Source organism: Ambystoma mexicanum, chromosome 1q (genome assembly GCF_040938575.1).
Source record: "Ambystoma mexicanum isolate Mex_15411 chromosome 1q, UKY_AmexF1_1, whole genome shotgun sequence".
NCBI classification, from domain to species: domain Eukaryota; kingdom Metazoa; phylum Chordata; class Amphibia; order Caudata; family Ambystomatidae; genus Ambystoma; species Ambystoma mexicanum.
In genome coordinates, this window is record NC_090922.1 from 1,032,767,847 (window position 1) to 1,032,794,847 (window position 27,001).

The following is a 27,001-nucleotide window of genomic DNA, read 5'->3' on the forward strand; positions in this document are numbered from 1 at the left end:
CAGAGGGCAATGATCTCTAATTTGGACAACAGAATCACTCTGGATATAGAATCAAATGCAGAAGGCAGATCTACAAAAGCAAAAAAAATTGACTGTTTTATCATCTGGCACTGTGATTTGATAGCATTTAGACACAACAAATTGATGTAAGTACCCGTGCCTGCTACGAAGCAAGTTTGTTGGGGGTCGCGCATTTGATTAGTTAGTGTCCAAGCATTAAAATCACGAAGAATTAACTTTGCAAACATTTTTCCTGGTGCATCTAACAGCGCTATCGGTCGATAGTTTTTAGGCAGGCTACACTCCCCTTTTTTTAAAAATGGGGACAATTAATGAGGTTGTCCATGAGGGTATAGTATGAGTGCCTAATATATGTTGGAAGATCTGGTTCAAAATCAACGACCAAAAATGTGAGTTGGTCTTAAGCATTATGTTGCTAAGCCCAACCGGGCCGGCAGCACAATTTGAACTGGCTTGCTTTATCGCATCCCCAACAAGAACTTGTGAACACTCTATATCCCAAGGCGAAGAAGATTGTTGGACGCAGGATAATGTATCAAATTTCATATCGGCATATAGTTCAGTATAATATTTGATCCATTGATGATCGCATACACCATTTAATTGTGCATCAGCCTGTAAATTGTGTGAATGGTTATCATATCAAGTCATTGCCACATATTTGCTGAGTTTTTATTGCCCATGGTTTGCAGCATCATCTTGCTGTCATTCTGCAGCATTAGGGCTTTCCTACTTTTAATCCAGTTTTTAAACCTGCATTTCAATGTTTTAAGAGCCGCTTCACAGAACGGATCTTGGGAAGCACAGATCCTTTTTTCTTTCTCTGCGAAAATCTGCTCTTTTGGCCTTAATTTCTGGGTCGAAGGTATGTACATGCTTGACTACACCACAATTGGGGATAGTGATTGTGTTTTTGAAAGGCAACAATAGATCTGAATATTGAATCAGTGAAACTGATCTATTCTTACAATCAGTTGCTCGGTTGAGGGCTAGTAATCTAGGGATCGACCAGCGAAAACAAGATTTAGCATTATGGACTACAAATTGCGATTGAATCTGAGACTTCTTCACTAAATTTGGAGTCCAGGATAATTTTAGTGACAACAGGTTGTGGTCACTTTGTTGTCTGACATCCTAAGTATGTAATCTCGGAAACAATTTTGTATCTACATATAGTCGATAATGCTATTTGTTGCTTCCCTATGCCACGTTGGATGGGCAGGGATATCGCCGGGTACTGTTCCATTAACCATGAAAAAACGTCTTTCTGACATGAGAGGTCCATCTTCGGACTTCATTTCGGGCACATTTTTGAGGAGCTTTCCAACAATCTAAGTTTAAATCTCCCACCAGCATCATATAGGTGATGTCTGAAGTCATCAGAACTAGATCCAATAATCTAGTTAGACCTGCATAAAAGGCGTCATCAATGATGTCTGCTGGATTGCGATAAAAATTAATCAATGCCATGTTGTGCTGGGAACATGGAGATCTTGACTAGTTGGATATATGCACTTACAGAATCCCATTGCATGATGGAATAGCCCACCCCCATATTGACTGCCACCAGGAGGCCAGAGGAGGGTCTTCCTTTTTTGCTTGCTATTGCCGGCAACAAAAGAACTTCATAGTTGTCCCAAATGGGAGTACGCGTGAGCCACGTCTCCTGAAGCGCTATTATTTGATATGTGGTGGCAAGACTACTTAATGAAGTTTGCAAATGGAGTGACCTCGGGTGTTTTGAGTACACACTGTTTAAGATCATATGTTGGAAATGATCCTCTGCATTTCATGATTAAAGAGTGACAAAAGGAATGATATATGGCTGTGCATGACGTGTAGGACCCTGTTTCGGAGTCATAAGCTCAGGCAAGTCAACTCTTGGGTTGCCTGTTTTTATGGCTTGACCAGATTTGGCCTGCCGTGCCACTTGGAAGTTCCCACGACTTTGTGAAGGGGTGGGAACTGACTGACCCGCCGCTCCTGCCAAGTTAATGTGTGTGAGCTTAGTTTGTATGTTTGTCTCTAAGGGAGGATGAGGCAAAATTGGTCTGGGCACTTTTTCAACTGCAAGGACAGGCAAGCGCTGCCGTAAATAGTCAACTGCATTTTTTAGTTGTTCCATGGAAAGGGCAGCTGATGAATCTATGGTGTTTACGGTGTTGGTGGCGATTCATTTGCTATTCACTGTAGGAGCCTTATCTAAATTAACTACCTTCACCGCCTCAAATTGCTCTGATTGTTGAATCACTTGCATTAGCTCATTCAAAGGGGGGGTAGGACAGCGGTGACTTGAATGTCAACGCAGACCAAGTAACTATTTGGGGGCCACTGGCACATTCTTAGTTTTTTTTTTTTTACAAAACTACGTGGACTTTTTTTGACCTTTTTGAGAGGGCACTCATCTAGATTCATTCGAGTTCGGCTGACATCCAAGTCACGAGCGCTAGGATGCGCTATTGGAGATGTAGTTTACCACACTAATCCATGATTCATTAATCTGTTGAGAAGCATTATCATTATTGACATTTAGCACTGGTCGTATGACACCAGAAAACATTGGAAGACATGAAACTGGCGCACACAACATGGGCTTTTGCACGTCCGTCCCCAATACAGTATCTACCAATAGAGAACTTCGGTTGAGAGGAACGTTATTAGGCAATGACTGGGCTGTGAAGTTCAATTTGAGCCAATCCGACAGCTGATCAATTTGAACTGCTTGCTTAGATACTCTAGCATCTGTTTCAAAAAGTTTGCAAAGACTCAGCAACGTTGTATTTATCGCAGTAAGAGCCACTTGAAACATGCAAGATTTGTTATCTTCACTGTTCATATGTCTTGTATGTCGTGGGGTAGGCTGAGCATAGGACAACGAGAAATCGGCTAGAGTTTAAGGAATATTTGTCTTGCTGCAAGGTTCTCTCACTATATATCAAGATAGGAGATTTACATTGAATTGTGAAAAATAGATATGTCAGAACCATCTCTGCTCCGAGGCGAGTGCAGCACGGGGAACAAAGATGCTGCTATCATGGTGGATGCGGCCCTCATTTCAGCCAATTGTAAGATAGTGTGATCCGAAAGAACATGAGGTGCTCTCGGATTAGTCACGACTGTGCTCTGCCAGGTTTCCATGATGTTTTTTACTGTGGGTGAGGCTAAAGTACATGTACCCGCAACCCCTGGATTCAAGTTTGCCATGTTTAAATTTTATTTTGTTGACACCGATTTAAAGAAGGGCACGGTATTAAAGGTTCGAGCCGTACTATGTGCACTTGTCGGAGTCAAAAAAATAGATCTGTGAGACGACCGTGTAACTTGGGTCGCAGAGCAGTTACCTAAGTGAGTAGGCATATTCGATTTCAGAGAATAGAGGGTACGTATCATGGGCTTACTTAGTTCGTCACTCAACACTCGTACTGTACCCAATTACAAAATAGAATTTCACAAAATATAAATAGACGCCAACAAACGCGAGTGAGGCCGTGGGTTGCGATTTTGCGGCCAAGCAGCACTTATCCACAGTACTTTCCCACGAGTGCGTACGCGTACTCGTTATGACAAAAGCACCAATCAGTTCAAAGAAGAGACGGGACTTGCACAACACGTAATCTAGAAGGAAAAGAAACACGCTGATCAAAGTCTAACAAGGTTGATAGCACGTTAGGCTCTATTGCCTGCTTCTTGCAATAGTCACCTTTTGTTAAAGTAACAGTCCACTCAGTCCAACTCCACGTTGAATGAAGCGTTCGTTGCAAAGTGAAGCAGGGATCCTCGCGGCCAAGTGGCACTTATCCACGGTACTTTACCACAACTGTTTTTTATTATTCTATCGTTACGGCCCACTGTCAGTGGGGCGGGTGAGACTGGGGCTGGATTGTTGATGGTATGGATGGGAATGGACCGTCTGGGGAGATATTTTGGTGGGCTGCAACACAATTGCAGGGGCAGTGTCACGATCCATGCCCCTAACCCCCTCAGGTATAACAGCCCCCTGGCAGCAGTGGGGCTACAGCCCTTCACTGTGGCCCTAAGGGCCTTTAAACGCCATCATAAGAGTACATGGAGTCAGTCCTGGGGCCTTTGGCGCCAGGCTCATTAGGAATAGGGCAAGTACCAGCTTTGGACTTTAATCCAACATGGAGGTCTGTTACGCAGCTCACTTCCTAGAACTGAGCTATGCAGACCAGCGTTTTAGGTGTGGTTGGGCCTTCAGGTGTGGCTGGCTATAAGTCATGCCCAAACTGGAATACACGCTTTGCGTTATTCTGCACTCCTGCAGCGTAACGCTCACCGTGTTCAGCTCCTGCTTATCTGCTCCTCCCGCGGCCCGATCCTGAAGCCATCGATCCGAATTCCATCACCAACCTGGAAGAACAAGAACAGCATTAACAAGCAAGTACACTTACCTGAGTGAGCAGCAGATCCTGAATCCATCCTGCGCTTCGTTTGCCTCACCTGTCTTCAGATTTCACTGCAACCTGCAAAAGTGAGACAAACAAGGACAGCATTAATAACAGCTCTTACCTGGGTAAGCAGCAGATCCTGACATCACTCCGCGCTTTGCCCGCTCATCATCCCGGAACATCACTGCAGCCTGCAAGGGAGAAGAAACAAGGACAGCATTAACAAAGCACTTACCTGGGCAAGCAGTTCTGCGCTTCGATCGCTCAGCACTCCGGAACATCACTGCAACCTGCATGAAGAAGCGAAGAGAACACAGGTTAGCAACTAACGCTAAAATAAACAGCAGTGTGCTCCGCATTAATAACTTACCGTAGTCCCCGCCATCCAGCGCTGCAAGCTCCGAAATCGCAACCATCCTTGCGGAAACAGACATTAGAGAAACCGCATAGTGGAGAAAAGTAACGCTGAGAAGTCTGAGAAAAGGAAGGAGAAGGAGAGTAGAGACTGAAAGACACTAACTCGCCTGAACACAACAATCGGCATCACAGCCGGTCTGGGCCCGACACAAGGGCACACGGATCAGTGAAGCAACTAGGTCCACCGGAACGCCCGCACCTACCACACGCCCCTGCACAGACGCAGGACGGAGAGTTCAATGCACAAAAACCTAAGGTGAGAAATAACCCCAAGGGAGGGAACGTGGATCAGAAGGAAGTGGGAGCTCACCCATCACAGGCCAGTATCTTAACCCTCCATTCTCCTGTTATAGGCGCTACCCAACGTCTGGCACATAACCAAGCAGAGAAGGGGTCCGGAATAGCGCACAGCTTCCATCCAGTATCGTGTGGCGCCCACGTGGATACCAGGTGAGCGTAACAGGCAGGCCACATATTGCCCCCATGCCAGCAGCACGTTGGCGTTTCCCTGGTAGCGGATGTCTCCCGTGTGGGTTGACCGTCTGCAAGCCCAGGCTGCACCTCTGGCTGTTACATGTTACAGATGTCAACTCTGGGGAGGAATGGGGATCCTGCCGGGGCTCTCTGGGACAGCCGCTGCATTTGGGGATGGTGAACCCACATGGGAGACGGGTGCCCAAGGCCAGGTAGGTGCACCCACACATGAGGTACCGTTTTCATCTGGACACGTGTGGGGAAGCGGGAAGGTTGGCCATGTGGTGTTGGCGGCATGTTTCGGTGGGTGTCCAGAGTGAAATGTTAGGAATTGTGTTTATTTCCTGCAAATTTCAGAGACCATTCCATCTGGCCACCCACCGAAACACGTCGCCAACAGATTTCATACCTTCCCGTGTTCCCACAGGTGTCCTGACAAAAACGGTACCTCACATGTGTACAAAGTTTATTACCCACAATTTCCGAAAAAGTTTGATATTTGGTGGGAAAATGTTCACTTTGTCGGGGGTTCTGAGTAATACATTCTGGGCCGCTTTGCGCAAGTCAGACCTCTGTGGATTCCCACGGGTTTCCTCTTTTCAGAAATGCATGGGGTTCCCAGTTTTCCTTGGTGGCTTGGACACCCTAGGCCCAAATCTGTATGGTGTGCATATGAGCCCAATTCCTGAAATTCTGCTTTGCCTAAAGACTTGGGGGTTACCCGTGTTTTTGGCTTTCCCCTTTGCGCCCAGATAGGTGCACCCGCAAATGTGAGGTACCGTTTTTGTTTTTGTACGACATTTGTTGTGTTTGCGTGGTTTTCATAACGCTTCGACCCATTTGCTGCTGCTCTGTCGGTCAACGCTTTCATTTTCCAAATGTGACCTACAGTTAGTCGCTGCTTTAGGCCCTATACACTTTTGTAACCTGAACAAGTCCCCTCCCCTTCAAAAGGTCTGCATGTGCTCTTTCAAAAAATGTATGCTTGCCGTTCCTCACCGCATTTGTTTTCCTTATTTACACATAGTAAGTACGTCTGTTCAGGCCATAAGCATCAAACTCCTGTGTACCATGGCTGTGTTTTTTGGCTTGTGGTATTGTTTGTTTTGTGAAACATTACAACAAATGTGTGATTTCCTAAATGCAAGAGTCTGGGGAATGTAGCGGAGGAGCAATGTTTTTCTCAAAATGCAGAGAAGCCGTTGCCATACCAGGTCGACCACATACCTTTTTTTTTTTTTTGGTCATTTTCCCGCTTTTTCCCCAAACTTCGGAATTCTTCCCCATAGTTGTTGCTTGACCTGCGCAAATTACCCTTTCCTAAACTTAGAATTCTGTCTACTTTTCAGAAATGTATGCCTTTCTGTCCTCCCATTCAGCTTACCTACCCTTTTCTTCCATTCCGTCCACGCATGTCCTATTGGGAAAAAAAGCCAAAATCGCCTAAACGGTTGATAACCATATAGTGTTTTGTTTCCACTTGACCTGTTCTTGAAAGCCAGGACAATGGGGATTTCAGCACAGCAAACCATTTGTTCCTAGCTCTTACAAGGAAAAAACCACAGGTTTCTTTGTACATCATTTTATTGGCATTTTTTTTAAAAGACCCACAGTTTTCTCCCTTTTTGGTTATTTTCTCACCCCCTACAGCAAACTAAGTGCCGTTACGACCGCCTACATGTGGGGGAAAAAGGGGCTAAATTTGGCCGAGATATCTCATGTAACAAAGTTACAAGGCTTTGAATAGCGACATACTGAAATCGCCAAAAAAAGGCTTTGTACACATGGTACGTCGTTTTCATTAGCCCAATTGTCTGTATTAACGTTAATTATGTATGGAATAACAAAACACTTGAAATTCATAGAAAAAACTTTAGTTGCAGGGACGTTAAGGTGAGAATTTAACGCAACAAAACACTGAAATTCAGCTAAAGCACCTTAACTTCACGCCCTCTGTTTCACAGCCTATGACCACAATGATGGCATCACTAATGACATTACAACAGTAACTAGCATTAAGCATGGCCTTCTGCCATGGTCCGTGTGCATGGCAAAATATATTTCAACACATTAATGGGCACTAATCATGTCCTTCAGTCATGGACACTAGCCATGGCCTTCAGGCATGTGTACTGCATATTTTAAAATATGAACAGGCCACCAACCATAGACTTTGGCCTTCACCAGTGGGAACAGCCTTCCATCATGTCCACTGTATATTATATACACTATAAGCAGCTACTAGCCTTGGTCTTTAGCACAATACTAGGCAGTATCCACAACCTTTGATGTGCTAACTATATCTTCAAGCGTATAAATGAGCTACTAGACATGGCATTTGGCCATGAGCAGTTTTTGCATATTTTTAAATACTAACATATTGCAGAAGGATGGTCTTCAGCAGTGCCCGCTGTGCATCATACAACACTAACTAGCCACTAGCTATGGCTTTCGGGCATGCCCATTGTATATTCTATACACTAACCAGCCACTAGGCATGGTCTTCAATACAATAGTAGCCTATGGCCATAGACTTTGACTGTGCTGACTATATATTCAAACATATTAATGGGCACCAGCTGTGGCCTATAGCCATGGCTATAGCCTGCAGCTTCTAACATTGCCTACTGGTGCATTTTAAAATGGTGATGGGCTACTAGGCATGGCATGGGCATCAAGGCGCAGCTTAATAGTAAGAAACATAGGAGGATCCAAGTGAGTTACCGTAAAGGCATAAGGTTACTTGAATAGATTGTGCAGGACATGTTGTAGAAAGTCATAAATCTCTGTTTCAATAGTTTTTTTGGAAAACCCAGTAAGATTGCTCCGCTCTCAGTGATGGAGTTTGAGTTCCATTGTTTAGCTGCTATAACTGGGAAGCTCGATCCACCTGCTCTTAACAGTTTGTATTTGGGTAGGAGAAGCCTATTGACATAGGCATTTTTAGTCAGTCTTGTGGGCAAGGCTCTTGCGAATTTCTGAGTGAGGTAGGGTGGGGCCGTCTTGGAGAGGCACCAGTAGGTGGTTGACAAAGTTTTAAAGATAATTCTTTCATGAATCGGAAGCCAGTGAGCCTCTGTTCTGGCAGTGATTGTTATCCCATTTAGGAATGTTTAAGGCCGACCAGAGAGCTTTACTTCCAGTTTGTGAATGTTGCGCTTTGTGGCACCAGCGAATAGTGCGTTGCAGTAGTCCAAACTTGCACCTATGATGGCACAGACGATGGTGAGGTGGCTGTCCTCACACAGGAAAGGCCTACAGGCATTGAGTTTGATAGTGTAGGCTGCTGATGAGGAGATGGCATTGACTTGGCGCATGAGGGAGAGGGAGGTGTTGAGGTAGACTACCAAAGTTTTTTACTGACTGGGATATTAATGTAGTCTATGGTGAAGGATGAGCTTGCTGATGTTGCTGGTAACTGTGGGCAGGCCAACGATTAGCAGCTCTGTTTTGTCATCGTTTAGACAGAGGAAGTTAATAGCCATCCACGATTTAATGGTCTGTGAGATGGAATGGAGTTTTTCCGAGTCAAGTTGGTAGTTGCTTGAGCAAGGAGTAGAATATGGATATCATCAGCGTAATTGGTGTATGAGATGCCCATAGCATCTAGGATGTCAAATGGGGGCTTGGTGAAGATGTTGCAAAGTGTAGGGGCGACACAGGAACCTTGTGAAATACCGCAGGCGATGGGTGCTGTTGCACCAGCATTTTCAGCAAAAACTGTTTTTCAGTAAGGAGGCAACCCAGATGGAGGCCTCTGGTCAAAAGTTAGCCGGGGAGGTCCGGCAATGGAGAGTATTTTGTGGTCTATAAGTCGAATGCTGGTGAGAGGTCCAGTAGAAACAGGAGGGCAGCTTTCCCTGAGTCTTTGATTTAATCTAGCTGTTTTTATTTAAGTCCAGTAAGACTGATTCTGTCCCGTGTACCGGGCGGAAACCTCATTGGCGGATTGCAAGTATTCAATTTGATTCCAAGTACTGCTGAATTTGGATGTAAGCTGCTCTGTCCAAGATCTTCAATAGGTCGGTAGTTTGTGGGGGTAGTGGTGTCCAGGGAAGGTTTCTTTAGCAGAGGACGTACCCATACTTCCTTCATACTAGTGGGGACCTGGCAGGATGCAAAGGATGCCTTGAAGAAGGTGGTGATTGTAACGCTCACCTGATTCTCGCAGAGGCGCCGGTCTTGACTGGGCGACTACCGTATCTTCAAAAGTGATGTGCACCACCCGGTTGGCTCTTTGGGCTGGACCTCTGTGCACTGTATGCCTGACTCGAAGAGTAAGATGTCTGCAGATAGAAAATATGGGATTAATGAACTGGGGTTATTGGGGTGTCCCTATCTCTTTCCTTTTCTCCTCTCCTGTAGAACCCCAAAGGTTAACGCTCTCACTTTAGGTAAGTGAATGCCGAGCTCTCCATCTGCCTCGGGACAGGGTGCTGTAACCAGTTTCTTCACTGGATAGGTAGCGCAGGCCTCATGACTTCAGAGGACTGCTGTCCGTCGTTTACTTCACGAACGGTGAGTTCCGAATATTTCAAATGTCTTTAAGTCTTTTGTAAATCTGTCTCTTATTTTGCAGGGTTCCGGCGATGGCGGTTGACTGGCTGAAGTGAGTTGAGGATGGACCCGTATGCGGAATAGAAGCGCCTGGAAGCGCGTAAGTAAGCGCTTGTTGCTTGCTTCACGATGCACACTAACTGTCCTTTTATTTTGCAGATACCAGTTCGGAGCTGCTGAAGGATGCCGGAATGCCCACTGAGTTCGGCGTGGATGGAGTAATGGCACGTGAGTATTGAACGTTACCCAATGTCTTTAAACGCACCTTCTTTTGTCTTACAGATGCGGGATGCAGCGCCGAAGGCCTCCGGAGCGTGCGAAGAGTTGGTAAGCCTTTGTCTTTCAGATGCAGGAATGCTGCGCGAGGCGTTGATGACAGCCGATGGACCAGGTAAGAGATGCGCTGTCACTGAAGACCGTGGTGCTAACCTGTTCTTTCTTGTCTTTATAGATGTTGCTGAAGACTGGATTCAGGATGGTAAGCCTTTTTCCTTTAGGCCCAGGATCAGATGCAGAAGACACGATGAGCGTTCTGCTGCAGAGGATGCAGAATAACGCAAAGCAAGATTCATCCATCGGGTGTGGTTTAAATAGCCTCCTGTAGTGCTTAGGTGTCTCCTTCCACAGCCACGCCTAGGTAAGAAAAGAGTTCCTGCTTTCCAGAAGAGTTCCAGTGTTCTGAACCTAGGGAGTGGCTCCTGCCCCACCCAACAGGAAAAGTAGTCCCAAACAGAAGAGGATCAGGGGTTCAACTGGCAGGTAAGTAAGCAGCATGGTCTGCTGCAGGTAAGTCCACCCAAGCATTATGAGCCCGGCGCTTGCAGCGCTGGGACTGGGCATATTTATGAGCCTGGCGCCACTGGCGCCAGGACAGGGTCCAAAAGGTCCCAATTGGGACTGGCTGGCACTCGGAACCTGGGTTATGGGTCTGCTTCCAAGGGAGTTGGGTAAGTCCTGGCCTTTTGGAAGCAGAGATCATGACAGTGATGAAAACGGCTGGTGCTTCCGCACAGTCCGTTACAATGGTTCAGGGCAGACATCGCCTTTGCAGCAAGAAGGCTTCAGGCCTTTAAGGCGGGAGGTGACTTCGTCCTCTGAGATAGTGTTAAAGTGGAAGGGAGGGCTATTGCATGAGGTGAGGTTGTTGGGAAGAAGGGTGTGTTAATGTGGATAATAGTGGCTTGCTTTTGTAGGATTATTTTGTGTAGCAGGGCTTTTTTTTGTCCTGGAGGGTATTTTGGACCCTGGTGCACCAGGTTTAATCTTTGGAGAAGTCGAGTGTAGGGGATGCTGGTGTTTTAAGTTCTCGGATAATTGTGAAAATCTCTGTGGTGTTTGATTATTAGTGATTCTGGAGTTGTATGTTGCTGATTTAGCTTGGAGTATGGCTTTCTTGTATGTTTTAGTTGCAGTGGTGAATGTGGATTTGAGTAGGGTGGAGGAGGTCTTTCTCCATATAACCTCAGCCTCCTGTTTCTTCAATCTGAGTCCCAAGAGGTCAGGCGTGTACCAAGAGTTGAGATGTGCGGTTTGTTTAGCTTTGCGAGTTGCTAGCGGTGCAATGGTGTCCAATGCTTGCATAATCGTCTTGGAGTATAAGTTAGTGAGCATGTCCAGGTCAAGGTTAGCCGGTTTTAGCTTGTCAAGGAACGGCAGGATGCAGTCTTTGGTGAGTTTCCGTGAGCTACCTGCAATGGTGGGCGACAGCAGTAAGGTGCTACGGGCTAGTAAGGTGTCCAGGTCGATGGTGAAGCATATGATGTGGTGGTCAGTCCAAGAGCAGGGCTGGTTAGAGAAAAATGGTGGTATGGCAATTGTGTGTAGTTGGCCAGTCTAGTGTATATCTTTGGTGGGTGAGGGCAGAAATGCACTGTTTGAAGCCAAGGGCATTGAGGGTTTCCGCCTCTGAGGCAGCATTGGGGTCATTGAGACCTAAATTGAAGTCACCAAGGAGAATTGTTTTAGAGGTAGGTTTGATATTATTGCTCAGCAAGTGGAGTAGGTGCTCCTCAAAGGTTTTCACAAGGCCTGAGGGAAGGCTATATGATGTACAAGGTGATGGTACTTGTGTAGGAAAGGGGTATTTTAAAGGAGAGTAGGTTTCAGTTTTCAATTGATGAGCTGAATTGTCTTATACATGCAGTCTCTTGCTACTAAGGCTGCAACCCGCCCCAACCCCAAATCCCCCGCTACCCTGCCGCAGTCGTCTGTTCTGTTGCATCGAGATAGTGTAGTTGGGAGGAATGGAAATCGATGGTAAAGGAACTGAGGTAGTGTTGAGCCAAAATTGAAATTAATAGGAACAAAACTAAAATCATAAGGCTATCTCATTCCAGGTGAAAAATTAAAAGGTTTCACATGGGTAGCCGAGGGTTCTCCTCTGTAGGTTGTTCAACTCTTAACTTACTTGGGTATGCCCCTCATCTCTAACAGGAGTAAATCTACCCGAATAGGTGAGATCCATACAAGAGTAGAAAAAGCTCTCTCAAAAATGAAAGACCTTAATTATAAATATTCCTTACCTTGCATCAAATGCAATAATGGCAGTCATCCCCAGGTCACTTACCGGCTAGAAGCCACTTTGTCACTCAATGCTGATGATTTAGGTTGCGTAGAGGGGAACATTTGGAGAATCGTGTAACACCTGCCAAATTGTTCCCCAATTCAACGATTGGCTTTAAGGGAAAGTAGGCCCAGTTTAAATCTAAAGTACTCTGGAATATGCTCTCTACAGAAAGGTATTGCCCCCTCCTCCAAGATCTTTATTTGAGGATTAAAATGCAGTTTCTGAGGGCAACAGAAGTGAACTTTTTGCAGGTGGATGGCCAAATGTAAGTCATTGACATTGGGGCATCCGTGGTGTCATCAGTGCATTTTCCCCAGACTGTTAAACTGTGGGATCGGGATGAATCAAGATGAGATATACCTTTGTTTTCAAACACTAATTTGTGGCTCCAGTTTGGGAGTGTGCCTACATTTGTTACACACCAAGGCGATTTTGCACCAGAGAGACAAAATGGCATATCATCTCCTTTTTGTTACTTCTACAGTATACCAGAGATTGAGAGCCTGAAACACTTGTACTGTCCTGCGCTTTTGCCACTAAGGTACATTTGCTTTTAACTGTGCTTTTGTAGAATCGGCCCTTTTGTGGTATCGTATATTTACAGCTTCTTGTGCTTCTTTGACATTGAAATATTTCTTTTATGGAACTAGGATGATTTAACCGATTTGATATACTGTAAACCTGTATATGGACCTAACTAGTTTTAAAATAAACATATTTTTTAAAGGCTTAAACCAATAAAATACCTTGTGGTGTTTGAAGTGGTTCAGATGTTTCCCAGATTGTCATAGCGTCTCAAAATTACTTCAGCTTATGTTGCTGAGCAAATCTAGTGTACTAAAACAAATCTACTTCAATTCACATAAGATGTTTTATTGTAATGACATTTTTTAGTGTCATTATGTTGCCAAACTCACTTAAATAAAAAAAAAAATCTTATATTGAATCTAGACCAGCTTTTGACATCCAGCTTATACACCAGGTAGTGTTTTCTCCTTTTGGAAGTCTCTTTGAGGAAGACTGCTTGGCACCATTCAACCTTGCAGACTCTTCTTTTCACTACCCTATCAGCAAAGGAACATTGGAAATTCTTGAGTCCTACAAAGGTAGGTCAACGTTTGCAATTCAGACATTTTCCCGGTTGATCTGAACTATTCCTAGGGGTTTTGGGGATTCCTGTGTATTTTTTGGAACTACTGGCTGAGTAAAATTTATTTTTTGTTCAACCTCAGTTTATCAGCAAGCCAGAAAAAAAAATCAACTGGTCTCCAGTGCAGAGTTCATGTTTTTGAGTAAGTTCTCGCCACATGGGTGGGTATGGCTTTTCTTGCTCTGGAAGAGGGTTGTTGTCCTCTACTGCACAATGAAAGTTTCCAGGAATAGCCAGTGATTCAAGAACTCTGGTTCCTAAAGATTTTGTGTCTCGTGGCCTTGTGTGTGATATGGGGGTATAGTTTCCCCAGCTGATGGAACCAGCATTGACACCTTCAAATCACACTGTTGGGCGTTTGCCTACAGGGTGTTTCATTTGCAGACTTTTTGGTGGATTACAGAAGAACACTTGCCTCTTGCATTTCTCCTTGTCATCCTCCTCAGAGCTCACTGAGAAGCAATGTATTAAAATGCAGTTGGGAGTCCATTGTGAGAGTATTGCCTTTGGTTGATCGAAAAGAAGAAAAAAAGATGTGTTGAAAGCCATTCTGTTGGCCATGAAAGCATTCGTTTGTGTTCTGTCGGGGACGGTGTTTCAGATTCTCCTAGACAACACCACACAATGTTTCGTGTGAGCAGTTTGGCACCCATTCAGGCTGCCTTATGGTAATCTAGCTTTGGTCATTGGCAAAACCAATGCAGATGGACTCCACTTCCTCACCGCGCCTCACCCAAACCTTTTCTCCACAATTGGGAACTTCAACAAAATAAGCAGATAGCTAATGCTTCTTGGTTGGCAGATGGTTGGAATGCCTTGGGGTACGCCCTTCTACTGCTTTGGTATGGTATGTTCCTTTACGACTACCCTCTGCCATTGATTCCCAAGGTTCTGCAGATGTTCTGGGTCTTAATGAACATAATTTGTCCGTTGGATAGAGGCTTCCTTGATTTTCCCTTGTGGAAAGACGTTGGTTGCTAAAGGAAAGGGTTGATCTTTCTCCCCTCTAACATGGTCCCTGAAGAGCTATGGTTGAGGCATAAAATAATTAAGCCAGAAAAAGAGTACAAAAGCAAGTGGATGGTTGGTTCCATAGGATTTACATTTGGGCCATTTTTGCTGATTTCCTGAGTTCGAATTTGGCACTCTGGGGAATTGTCACATGTTCCCATTGCTCACCTTTTTCTTGTGGGTCTGCACCACTTCAACCCTTTGACTCCAACAAGGGCCCACTCATATCCCTACCGCAATGCTGCCCACTTTCTCTCATACGTTATCACCTATTCTCAGCCCCTGAAATCCTGACACCTAAATTCTTCCCTAACCCTGGCATCCTTACCAGCCCAATGCTGCCACTGCTTCCTGGTCCGAACGAGCATGCATGAATTTAGATGATCGCCAAGCCTGAACTGCAGCCGGTCATGAATCATTCATGCCCATTTCTTTTGGCAGTCCCAGATATTCTATCCTGGAGCTGAATATTGACCCTCTGGCTGCTGTTAGTTTTACATTTGATTTTGAGACATCAAATGTTATTCTTGTAAACCCTATACTTTGGTGATCACAGCGTATTTTAACCCAGGTGTTAATCTAGTTTCTTGAAACTATAAAGCATTCCTTTGACTGTGGATCTTTGCCACCCCTGCCTCCCCATCAGAAACCCTCTTGGTCAGTGGTGGTAGAACATGGCTCTGGATTCCTTAATGAGGAAACCTTGCCAACCTATGTGTAACGCTCACCTGGCTCCCACGGAGGCCCTGGTCTGGGTTGCTGTGGTCTCTTCAAGCGTGATGCGCAGAATTCGGACCACCGATTGAACAGGACCCCCAAATCTTGTTTGTCGGGCCCGTAGGATTATCCTTCTGCAGATGAGAAAGGGGATTAACTGTCTGCCGAATAGTGTGCTTGCTCCCCCCTTCGTTCTTCTCTGATTCCTCCAAAACCCCCGGTTTAAGCTCACCTTATGGTTTGGAAGGATGAACTCTCCATCCTGCTTCTGGTGCAGGGGCGCGCGTTGGTCCAGTTAGTTCACTGGTTTTCAGAATGGCGCTGGCACATCCACTTTACTTTTCTGAGCAATACGCCGTAAGTATGAAGATGCAAAAGTTCAAGTGTGAGCCTCCTTTTATGTTGTCTTTTCTGTCCTTTATTTCAGGTGCAGAACAAAGGCGATGCGTTGAGGGGTTAAATTGCCGGTGGTAAAATCAGGTGAGTTAGTGATGTGGGCGACCCCTCTAAATGTCTTTATAATTCCCCAGTAATGTCTTTTGTCCTTTCCCCATAGGGGCCGGGGTGCGGTACCTGCCAAAGACGCGGCGCCGACCCGAGATGTGGAATGATTCACCAAGAAAAGCAGGTAAGTAATATGGCTGAAAATTCGGCTTTCCTCTTGTGTTCCCTTGCTCACCTTTTGTCTTCTTCTCTCCCCTAGGTGCAGAGATGTGGCGACCGGTGCTGAGAGCCGCGATGGAGCCGGGCGGCGTCTCGGGAACAGGCGAGTGAAGCGCGGCGCTGCAGCGAGCAACGCAGTGCTTTTAAATGGAAGTCTTCCTTCAGGAATGCTGGCGTGTAGATTCCGGATGCAGGTAAGAAGGTTGAATAAGTTCTTGGTTTTCACCTTTCTCTTCTCTTATTCCCTTACAGGTGTTCCAGGTTCGAGGCAGGCGTGGCTGGAGTCCAGGTGCAGGAGCGGACACGGTGAGCCTTCAGCTGCTGGGATGCAGAACAACGCGAAGCACGTGTTGCTGTCCGGGCGTGGCTTAAATAGCTTTGGAAGAAGTTCCAGGTGAGTAGTCTTCCACAGCCCCACCCAAGTAACAAAATAGTTCCATCAGAAAAATAGTTCCTCCTAAGCCTCATTTGGCTTGGTTCTTCATGCAGCACGGTCTGCATCAGGTGAGTGTGCAGCATGGTCTGCTTCAGGTAAGTGCACCAAACACTTCCCCTTATGAGCCTGGCGCTTATGGCGCCAGGACTGATGTCCAACATGAGCCTGGCGCCAACGGCGCCAGGACAGAGTCCAAAGAGCCCCTATAAAGGGCCGCTGGGCTTTTACCCGGGGGCGTGATGCCTGCTCCCGGGGGTGCTGGGCCTGGCCTGGTGCTCCGGGGGTAGGCATCATGACACTATGGCATCCTGCTACATACACCTTGCCTGGAAGAGTGCCTTCCTAGTCTTGGTCACTTATGCCAGGTGGGTGAGTGAGTTTTAGGCGCTCTCCATAGAGGTCATATGCATTTCCATGTGTAAAATGTGGGTATATGGAAAATTCCCTCCTCGCTTTCAGCAATTTGCCAGCAGAAGATGCTCTTCACAAATTGTATGTGGTCAGGATCTTTGAAAGGTTTATTTGGGGTAGTCTAGAACTTTTTGCAAGTCCGGGTCAACCGTTGTTCTGCTTCAACAGTATCCAAAGCCCTCCATTGCCAGATGGGATTCTGTCATGCATTTCTTAGGAATGTGCTTTGCACGATCTTACTGTTCCAGAGAGTTAACCAGCACATTCCTGAAGGGTGACTGTGAGGAATCTACTCCCAGGGTAACAGTGGTCCAGGGGTAAATATTGGTTTCTAAACCATCAATCACCCCACACCTCTAATACACCAGAAGGGATCTGAACATACGGGAATAACAAGCAAATTATAAACCTCCATGTCAATTTCAGTAGCATGGACAACAGTAGGCTTCTCTCCGAAAGGTCGTTGATCGTAGCAACACACTGAAAATACAATTACCCAATGATAAAATGGACTGTCCAGCCAAGGTTGTATTAAAATCTACGTTCTTAATCACAACAGACACTCTAACAACGCTACGAAAAACAAATGAAGGACATACGGTTTCAAGGTTTCAAAGAAGAAAAAGGGATACTCTGAATATTGACAGGAGGGTAATCGGTACTGTTAATGACCACAACAGTTTAAGGTTTCCTGGCTTAAACACAAAGGGGGCTTAATGTGTCTTAAAATATTTCAGTAAGGCAGACTGTACTTTCAAGCAGGTCCAAGGATGAGTTCTTCTTGTGAAGTCTTCAGCTGATCTGCCAAAAGAGGAGCTCCAGCCCTCTTTTAAAGCCTATTTGGCCACAGTGATTGGTGTAGGCTAGGACTACCTTAGTAAACCAATCCTGGGGTCCCTAACAAAAATGTTGCATGTGTGAGGTCATAACCAAAGTGTTTTGCAACAGAAAAAGGTAAAGGTGTGAAAATGGGCACCAGCGGTGTCCCAAAAATAAAATGGAAGAAAACTTTTCTCAAAGCTCTCTAGCAACACTCCCTTGTGGTACTAAGTCCCACCCAGCTTCCTGCCTGTTGTTGATCAAAGAGTCTCTCTAGTTAATGGTCCTCTCCATATGGTCCCTGTTGAAGTGGCAGGTCTCCCTTGAAGCTGCAGCGAGAACACTCGCTCTGGCTCCTGCGAACCACATTCTTGTACCTTATGAATGGGTGGCCCCTACTGGGGTGGCCTACTTTAAACACCAGCCCCAGTCATGACCCTTCAGCCATTGATACTGAGTGCAGGAGCTGGCTTCAGGTTGACAGTTGCGTATGAAAGTTTGTTTGATATCCTGTCTCCTTTTTTAACCTCTGCAGCCAGCCTGCTTGGAGTACACTCTGTATATTAATATCGGCCACCAGCAGCAGGGCTTAACAAAAAAGCAGGGTGGATCCATGGAGCCTTTGTTAATCGGGCTGGCCATGGCATGGGGGGAAGCGTGGCCCTCCCTCTTCCTGAAGATGTCATGGTTCACTCCTGACTGTCACATTCCAAATAAATGAAAGGGCGGACTGTGCCTCTAGGCTGTGTCCACCCAGAGTACACAGGTCCATGCATTTGTCATGGTGTGAGCATAGGAAAATGTGTGTGGATTAGACCTGAGGTTTGTCTATCATCATTCCATTTAATTGAACATTTTCAAAAAGCCCAGGTGAGCGCCCGCCCACCATGTGGATGGTCGAATTTCTCATGACCATGTGGGCTACTCCCCTACTGTACGCACTGTTCTCTGGATGTTTCCTTCAGGCAAGACTTCTGTTGGCCAGGAGGTACTGTCCTCTTGCCTGAAGCCATCGGTCCTATTCTGCATCTCTGCTTCAGTAAGTAATTTTAGCTTTGTAATGGATTTTTGACAGAAGTTTGGGAAGTAAGGAGCACTACATGCCTGTAAACGTAATACAACATTATCCTTATGGTAATTCAGGTACTGTTCGTAGCTCTCTCGCCCTCCTTCAGACCTCCCCCACCACCAACCATCACCTCACACATGCCAGTACTATTACACTCTGCTTGGCATATACCCTTTCGAACTACCATTTAGCGCACAGGGGCAAATTATGCAGGAGAGCCTGGATACTCCAGCGCATAATGAAAGGTTCATGTATGGGAGTGCCCATATTCCAATTTCTATTGCTACATTGTGCTGCATCTTGGGAGTTTACTGACCTATTGCAGGGACAAGTTCCCTAACAAACTGGGAAGAAGGGAGAGCTACGGATTAGCACTACCTGAATCATCCTGAAGGTAATTTGTCCTTCGTAAATAGATTGTCATTAATTTAGTTCATGCATTTGTTTTTCCAGAGGCAAAACTTTGAGGAAGATCGAGCAGCTTGGCTAAAACAGCAGTTTTTGAATATGACCTCTTTGATCGAATTCAATAACCCTGAACAAGCAAAATCTCAATGTGTGTTTTCAGGAAGTAAGTGTTTTACAAAAATTGTTAATCAAATATTTACCTTGTTTACTGTCCCCATCATAACTGTTTGGATTTACATTATTAGCTTTCACAAGAAGTTAGCTATATTAATATTACACACACCCCATTCCCTAGAGTGTCCAGAAATGTAAATAAAATGTGCATCTGAATTCACAAGCAGACTAGGTTCTTCAGTTTCAAACCTTAGTACTGTAATAATAATAATTAAACCCATTTGGATAGCTTCATTTAAAAGAGGACGCATTGGTGAATAAATGAAACGTAGTCTTTAAATGCTAAATCTTATGAAAAATGACAATGCTACCTTTTCTGATATCTTAAGTGTGATCGAAGCCTAGTAATTTGAAAAGGATTTTTTGTTTTTATCAAGCCGAGTTTTCAAATGTACATAATGCGTAAGCAAGCAAAGAAGTAGTTTTATTTAAATGTGCAACAGCCACATTGTTCTTGAGCATTGACATAGCTTCGAGAAGCAATGGACCACTTTATAATCAAAGAGGGAAGAACATGGTGAGGGGAGCAGAGGAACAAGGGAGTGGGGAGCTGATGGGGGAGGTGGTTTCCAGGCAATGATACTGCCATCAGGAGTTAGAGAAGATTTCAGAAGAAACCCTGTATGAGAGGCACTTACAGGCTAGGTTCTCCTTCACTTCAAGGCCATAGGATTTACAAACGTTTTCTGTAAGCAAATCCACTAAATAGTCCAGTACTCCAGAGGCCAGCTTACCCACAGTATACAGGAGCATTTCTCTTTAGCAAATAATGGATGTGAACTTCAGATTTTGCACCTCATTGGAGAAATTGAATACTTAGTTGACAAAGGTATATTTCTGCCGCACCATCACTGAAGCAGTATCTTCTAGAGATTCCACTCCCACAATGGGGGCGGGGGGGGCGATTGGAGTGTAATATCAATTTATAAATGACTTGGCAGTAGAAATGACAGTTTAAACTAGCTAAATGTTTACTACAGCTGCATCTCTGGTTGTGGCTTTAGTTTAATTTAGAGATGGGCGTGTAAGATTTCAGTTTTTCATGCACAGTACACCTCTTATGCACTTTTGTGAAGCATGAACGCACAGCAATGTTGAGGTAGACTCCTAAAGCAACATGAACTGCTAGTTAAAGAACAATCATATATACATCTTTGTTTCAGACTTTGCTCAGGTGTGACTGCCTGGTAGTGTCGTAGTCACCCGTGTATCATGTTGAGCTCAGAATAATCACATTATTTGGTTATAAATGGTGCCAAAGTAGTTCAGGGTGGTTGCAGAAAATGTATCATTTGGATTTTTCATAAACAGTTTAAACAGTTTAACTGCTGTTTAATGAAAAGGCTTCAAGTTACTATTTTTTTTACCCATCTTTGCATCGGTTGGCTTGCTCTCTGAAGAGAATCTGCTACTAATTACAGTGTCTTTGTCTTCAGCTAATGAAACTGAAGCCTTTGCAGCTGTGAAACCTGTGATATGCCGGAAGAAGCTTTGCCAGCCTGTAGTCTTACACAAATTACAATGTGGAGTGTAGGTGGGATTAACAAGAAAATGAAGTGGGGGTACAAATACTGACATATCTGAAGAAAATTAACATTGTCATTGCCCTAATATAAGAGAAATGGCTGCGGCATGATGCATTCACAGTCCATCCGTAGGTGAATTTGATTGCCTGTACCTGTACATAAGAAAATTGCTCCTAAATTAAGCTATGTGGCCCACGATAAGGTCCATTGGGCAGTGTTGGTTTCTATTTGGCACCCCAATACCTGATTGTAGTAAAGATGACCATGGCTTCTTTCAGATACTAAGTTGAACGCTGCTAAGCTGTAGTATCCTAATCCCAATGTCCTGAACTTCGAATGGATTGTGTCCTCCGACGTATTCCTCATCTTATGATATATCCATATCCACCTTTAGCGGCTTTGTAAATTTATTCCAGCAGGAGGTGCTGCGCGTTGATGCCTGTCAACTGATTGTCCCTCGAGGGCCTCAGTCTGACATCATCACTGGTACATATAGCACGCGCAGCGGCCATGGCTTTGCTGTTATTGCAAAATATAGCATCTTCGACTCCCAATATGGGGTTTAAGAAATGCCACAACTGCGGGGCGAAGAGGGCTCTTACGGACCCCCATATGGTGACTGCAGTGTTTGGGATCCGATCATAAAACATCGGAGTGTGGCTCCTGCCGTTCGATGGCCGTGAAAGCCCTATAAACACAAAGGGAAATTATCTGCAGGTAGGTCACATAAATCCCTTTGACTGTTGAAAAAGCGATCCTCTGATTCGAGGACCAAATCTCCTCGTCGGAAGAAAGCTAAAAAGCAATCTCTATCTAGCAGCAGGTCTCGCCAATACTCTTCACAACATACGAAGAGGCGGCATCACAAGTCGCCATCCTATTCATCTCGTTCCTCTCCTGAACGGGTTGCTTGTCTGACAAAATCGGCCTCACCGGCCAAATGGGGAAGATTCAGACTAAAAATGCTTCAGGTCTTTGAAAATGCAGCCTCGATACCCTTGAAGAAGAAAGTCATGCCCCTGTCTAGTGAAAACCTGACAAAGAAAGGGCACAGGACAAACCCTCTGCTCCCTCGAGCCCGGGTATCCAGGAGAAAACTCCTCGAACCTTCAATGATTTGAACAAGTCGAAGATACTCCTTCAAAAGAAAACTGACGTCATCGATGATGAAAGATGACATCCTTGTTGAAAAAATCTTCAACTCTGCAATAGTGGAAGCCCTCGACGTCGATGTTGTCGAAGACTTTGATGCCGTCATCAATGCAATTGACAAAATCTTCAAAGGAGGTTGAAACATCTAGGTATTCTTTCCTTCCACTACCAAGAAGGGACTTTAAGTCACTTCATCCGATAAATGAGGAGCATGAGCCTTCATCTGATGAGGCACAACTCTTTGGGTTGCAACAATGGGCCAGAGGATCTGATATCAGAAAGATACGATGAAAGATCTATGAGACCCGAAATTGAATTTGGAAGACCAGATCCCTGAGACCATGCTGATGGGTCGTATAGACAATGTCTAGAGTAATTGAATATCTAGGATGGAGTAGACCTGCACTACATTTTGAGCAAGAAGATCCAACTAATATTTTAGATAAGATACGGCAGGAGGGACCCTCTTCTTCCCTTCAATGCCAACTGAGAGACGTCAGAATAAATTTCAGCAGTAAATCAAAAATTGACAAGCAAATAAAAGGCTTCAAGCAGTGACCCCTTTTATCTGAGCAAGCATCTTGGTCCAGAAAGTCTGGTGGTACAGGCTGCCACAGCTACGTCAAAAGTAAATGCATACCCGACGATTCCCGCAGACAGGGATGGCAAAGGTTATGATGCTATGGCAAAGAAAGTCTTTTCGAATGGTTTGTGTCCTCCAATGACCTCCACCGCTGGTCGCCTTCTTCGTCAAGAAGTACCCCCGAGAGGGTGACATGCCCGTCCAAAACGTCGACACTGGCAGTGGGAAGCTTTCCGGTTTGAGATGCTTGGGCTTTTTTGAAAAGCGGGGCAAGGCTCCGTCTGTGCCTTCTGAGGAAGCCGGCAAGGAGCGGCCCCAGCCTGATACTCGCACGCCCTCGAGACCGGGTTCAGAGCGTGATCCTAAGAGAGGCCTCGAGAGAAAGTTTTGAAGCATTACTCGAGACGGAGGGAGAGATCGTCATTGAGGTCTTCGAAGCCATCAGCGCTGTTGTTGGTGCCCATTGGGTCTTCGATGCCAGTCAAGCCATCAGAGCCGTTGTCAACGCCAAAGCCGTGAATGGAGCCTAGTTTACCGGCTCAGACCTCTGGTCCAGTTGAACCACCAAGGAAGGCTCTAGCTAAGTCTAAGTCGACATCTTCAACGCCTCCTAAGCCTCTTGGCTCTATGCCAGAAAAGTATTTTGTCGCCCTTCCTAAAAAGGATTTCTTTAGGAACCTCACTTCAATTTTTGAGGAAGAGGAACTTACGGAGGGGGAGGATGCCCCCTTTGGGCTCCAGTATGGGACTCCAAATGTACCAGAGTGCCTCATTTCAGAGGAGAGCAGGATGCAGGACCTGTGCGACACTTTGCATAACGCAAGTGGTATTGATACCTCTCTGGAGTTGGAGTTCGGCAAGCCGGAACCTGGGCAGCATGCTGACTCTTCATATAGAGCACCTTATGTCTTATGTGGTGGAGTACTTGGGCTGGTCCAGGCTTGCAGCGCATTATGATCAGGATGATCTTACAAATAGTTTGGACAAGGGTCCGCCTACGGATCCTGTTACCTTTCCATGTGGTTCTTCAAAAGAGGTTGGGCGGGAATTGGGAGACCAATCCGACGGACACGTCTTCCACAAAAATACTGCCCCTCCAGTAGCCACCCTGGCTATCTGTCCCAACACCCCCACTCCTGAGTCTGGTGGTCCTCGGCAGCTACGGCTACCTTGGAGCAGGCGGCATACCCTACCAACCCTACTGATGGGGACGATAAGCATGTAGATGGATGGGTGCGGATGATATTTTCAGTGGGGAGTATGGCGTTGAAATCAGCCAACGCCACCTGTGCACTTGCAAAATGTTCATACTCTGTTGGAGTGCATCTCCATGGCGGCAGAGCACATTCCAGAAGGGGATGGGAGGGATGGCTTTCTGGCTATTAAGGACGGCAAGGAAGCCATGTGAGTCCCTCCAGTCTGGATTGCATTCTGCGGATAGTATCCGCAGATCCATGGCTACGAGCAGCGTAATACGCAGGTTTGTGTGGTTGTGGCAGGCCGGTTTTGCACTTGATGTGTGAGCTAGTCTTCTCAACATGCCATGTGACGGGTCTCCTCTTTTTGGCAGCAAGGCTGATGAGAGCCTTCAGAAGTTGCAGATCTCCAAAGCGCCCGCCAAATTTTTAGGTGCTGCTGTTCGCCAACCTCAGCCTTTTCGTTCCAGCAGACAACCGTGGAGGGGTAGATCTTTTCGCTACTACTCCTCATTTGGAAGGACGAGAGGAATGGCCAGTGAAAGAGGCCAGCGAAAGTTCCCTCGTGGTGGACGAGGTAGAGGTGCCAAGTCTGCTCCAGCAGCAGCCTCTTTACCATCGGCAGCTGCCACAGCCGCATCAAAACCGCTCTGAAGACTTCAGTCACAGTTCTCCAGTGGGGGAGCAGACCGTCTCAGCATCTCGAAGAAAAGCGAGCCATTACTTCAGATGCATGCGCTCTGGAAACAATAGCCCACGGCTACTGCCTTCTCTTTGTAAGGAAGCCTCAGACAAATCAACTGTGGAAACACTCTTTGAGGATTCCGAATCCGCTCCTTATCCAGGAGATTTTGACCATGCTGGACAAAGGCGCTATAGAACCAGTGCCTGTGGCTGAGAGGAACAAGGGTTGGAATTCCCCATATTTTTTATTCCCAAAAAGGACGGGGGACTGAGACCCATCTTGGACTTGAGATACTTAAATAGGTTCCTCAGGAAAGACAAATTCAAGATGGTCACTTTCTCAGATCCTTCAGGCCCTCCAACTTCAGGATTGGTTGGTGTCATTGGACTTTCAGGATGCTTATTTTAATGTGCTGATCCATCTCAAGCACAGGAAATAACTGAGGTTCACCGTTGGCGGCTTGCACTATCAGTTTCGAGTCCTGCCATTCGGGTTGACCTCCGCCCCAAGGGTATTCACCAAACTAATGGTGGTGGTGGCGGCAGTGCACCTCAGGAGACGGTGGATTCAGGTCTACCCTTACCTGGATGATTGGCTGATCAGGGTGCATTCTCCCGAACAAGTCTTGGATCATCTCAAGGTTACCTGCCACTCCCTTCACAGACTGGGATGCTCCCTCTTTCAAGAGGTCCCATATGACACCTTCCAAACAGCTCCAGTACATCAGGGCTGTCCTAGACAATTTCTTGGGAAAGTGCTTGCTTCCCAAGGTGAGGGCTCAAGACATTCTCCAGATGGTAACGAAATTCCAGAATGCCCGGAATCTTCCGGCCTTGGAGTTCTTGAGGTTGCTCGGCCTCATGGCATCCTGCATTTTCCTGGTGCTAGAGGCCCACTTGCGAATGCAATCCCTACAATGGGCTCTCTGATTGCAATGGTCCTAGTTCTCAGGACAGATGTCGGACCGCCTTCAGATTCTGCTCAGTGTCTCGCGGGATCTTCAGTGGTGGGCCTGCGAGGACAATGTTCTGAAAGGTAAGCACTTGTGGCAACCATGGCTGGAGTCACTGTATTGACGAATGCCTCACTAGCAAGGTGGGGAGCTCACGCCAATGAGTTGACTGTCAGCGGTCGTTGGTCTCCATCGGAGTCCAAGCTACACATCAATCTTTAGGAGCCTAGAGCGATCAGACGAACGCTTAAGGCTTTTCTGCCGTCCTGTATGGCGAAAGAATGTCCTGATAATGACAGACAATACAGTGGTTATGCACTACCGCAACAAGACGAGGCGTAGGGTTACTACCACTGTGCAGAGAGGCAGTGCAGCTCTGGTATTGGGCTATTCAAGAAGAAATCTCCCTCTCAGCGGTTCACCTGGCCGGGGAGGAGAACACTCTGAGCAGGCAGAGCAGTCTCCCACAAGTGGGAACTAGCTCAGGAAGTCCTTCAAGAGATCTTCACCCTTTGGGAAACCCCTCAAGTGGATCCGTTCGCGACCATGTCAACCGGAAGTGCGAACTGTACTGTTCAAGGGAATTTCCTCGGAAAGGAGCTCTAGGAAATGCATTTGTGGTGGATTGGGAATTTCCCCTGCTGTATGCATTTTCTCCAGTCCCCGTCATTCAAGTAATCGGGAGGTTAAAGAGGTACAGAAACCGCATGATCCTCACTGCCCCGGATTGGGCCCGGAGAACGTGGTACCTGAACCTTCTAGACCTGTCAATCTGTCCTCCGATACGTCTTCCACAAAGGGAGAATCTTCTCTCGCGAGAGGAGGGTCGAGTTCTTCAGAGTCAAAACTCTCAACCTTCACGCTTTGTTTCTGAAAGGTTGAGGTACAAGGATTGGAACCTCCCGGATGACGTGATGGAGGTGTTGCTTTCAGCAAGACGGCCAGCAAAGAAGTCTCTACCGTTGTCGTTGGAATACGTTTTGTGACTGGTGCAGAGACAAGAATGTTGATCCTTTTCAGTGTACGACACCAGATGTTCTATACTTTCTGCCTTCATTGGCACACACAGGGTCGGTTTCATTAAGGGTTACCTGGCAGTGCTTTCAATTCTTAAGCACTCTTCACAGTAATGTTCCTATTTTAAGATCCCTCTGGTCACTCAGTTTCTAAAAGGGCTCACAAATGTGTTCCCACCTCCTACATTTCAGGTTCTGGTGTGGGACCAACTTGGTTTTAAAATTTCTGATGGGTGCTCCTTGGAACCCTTGCACTCATGTCCATTGAGGTTGTTGACCTTTAAGACTATATCTATAGTTTCTCTTACGTCTTCAAGAAGAGTTAGCAAGTTGCAAGCACTTTCTTCCAAGCTACCCTTTACTATATTCTACAAAGACAGAGTTGTTTTGAGGTTGAAAGCCTCCTTCTTGCCTAAGGTGGTTTCGGACTTTCACCTACGGCAGAAAATTGTGCTGCCAGCATTCTACCCTCCTCCGCATCTTAGTAAGGAGGAGGAAAGGCTACCTTGGTTGGACCCTAGGAGAGTGCTGAGATTTCATATTTCCAGAGTGTCCAAATTGAGAGTGGACGACCAGCTCTTTGTAGGGT

General features: G+C 45.9%; 1 protein-coding gene across 3 annotated transcripts in view; it reads left to right on the forward strand.

Moving 5' to 3' along the window:
- SSX2IP (SSX family member 2 interacting protein) overlaps positions 1 to 27,001 on the forward strand; it is a 706,324-nt gene that overhangs the window by 598,906 nt on the left and 80,417 nt on the right. For all 3 annotated transcript variants that reach the window (XM_069641705.1, XM_069641707.1, XM_069641706.1), the window contains exon 12: positions 19,174 to 19,291. In XM_069641705.1, coding sequence (XP_069497806.1) covers positions 19,174 to 19,291 — 118 coding nt within the window. The remainder of the gene's footprint in view (positions 1 to 19,173; positions 19,292 to 27,001) is intronic.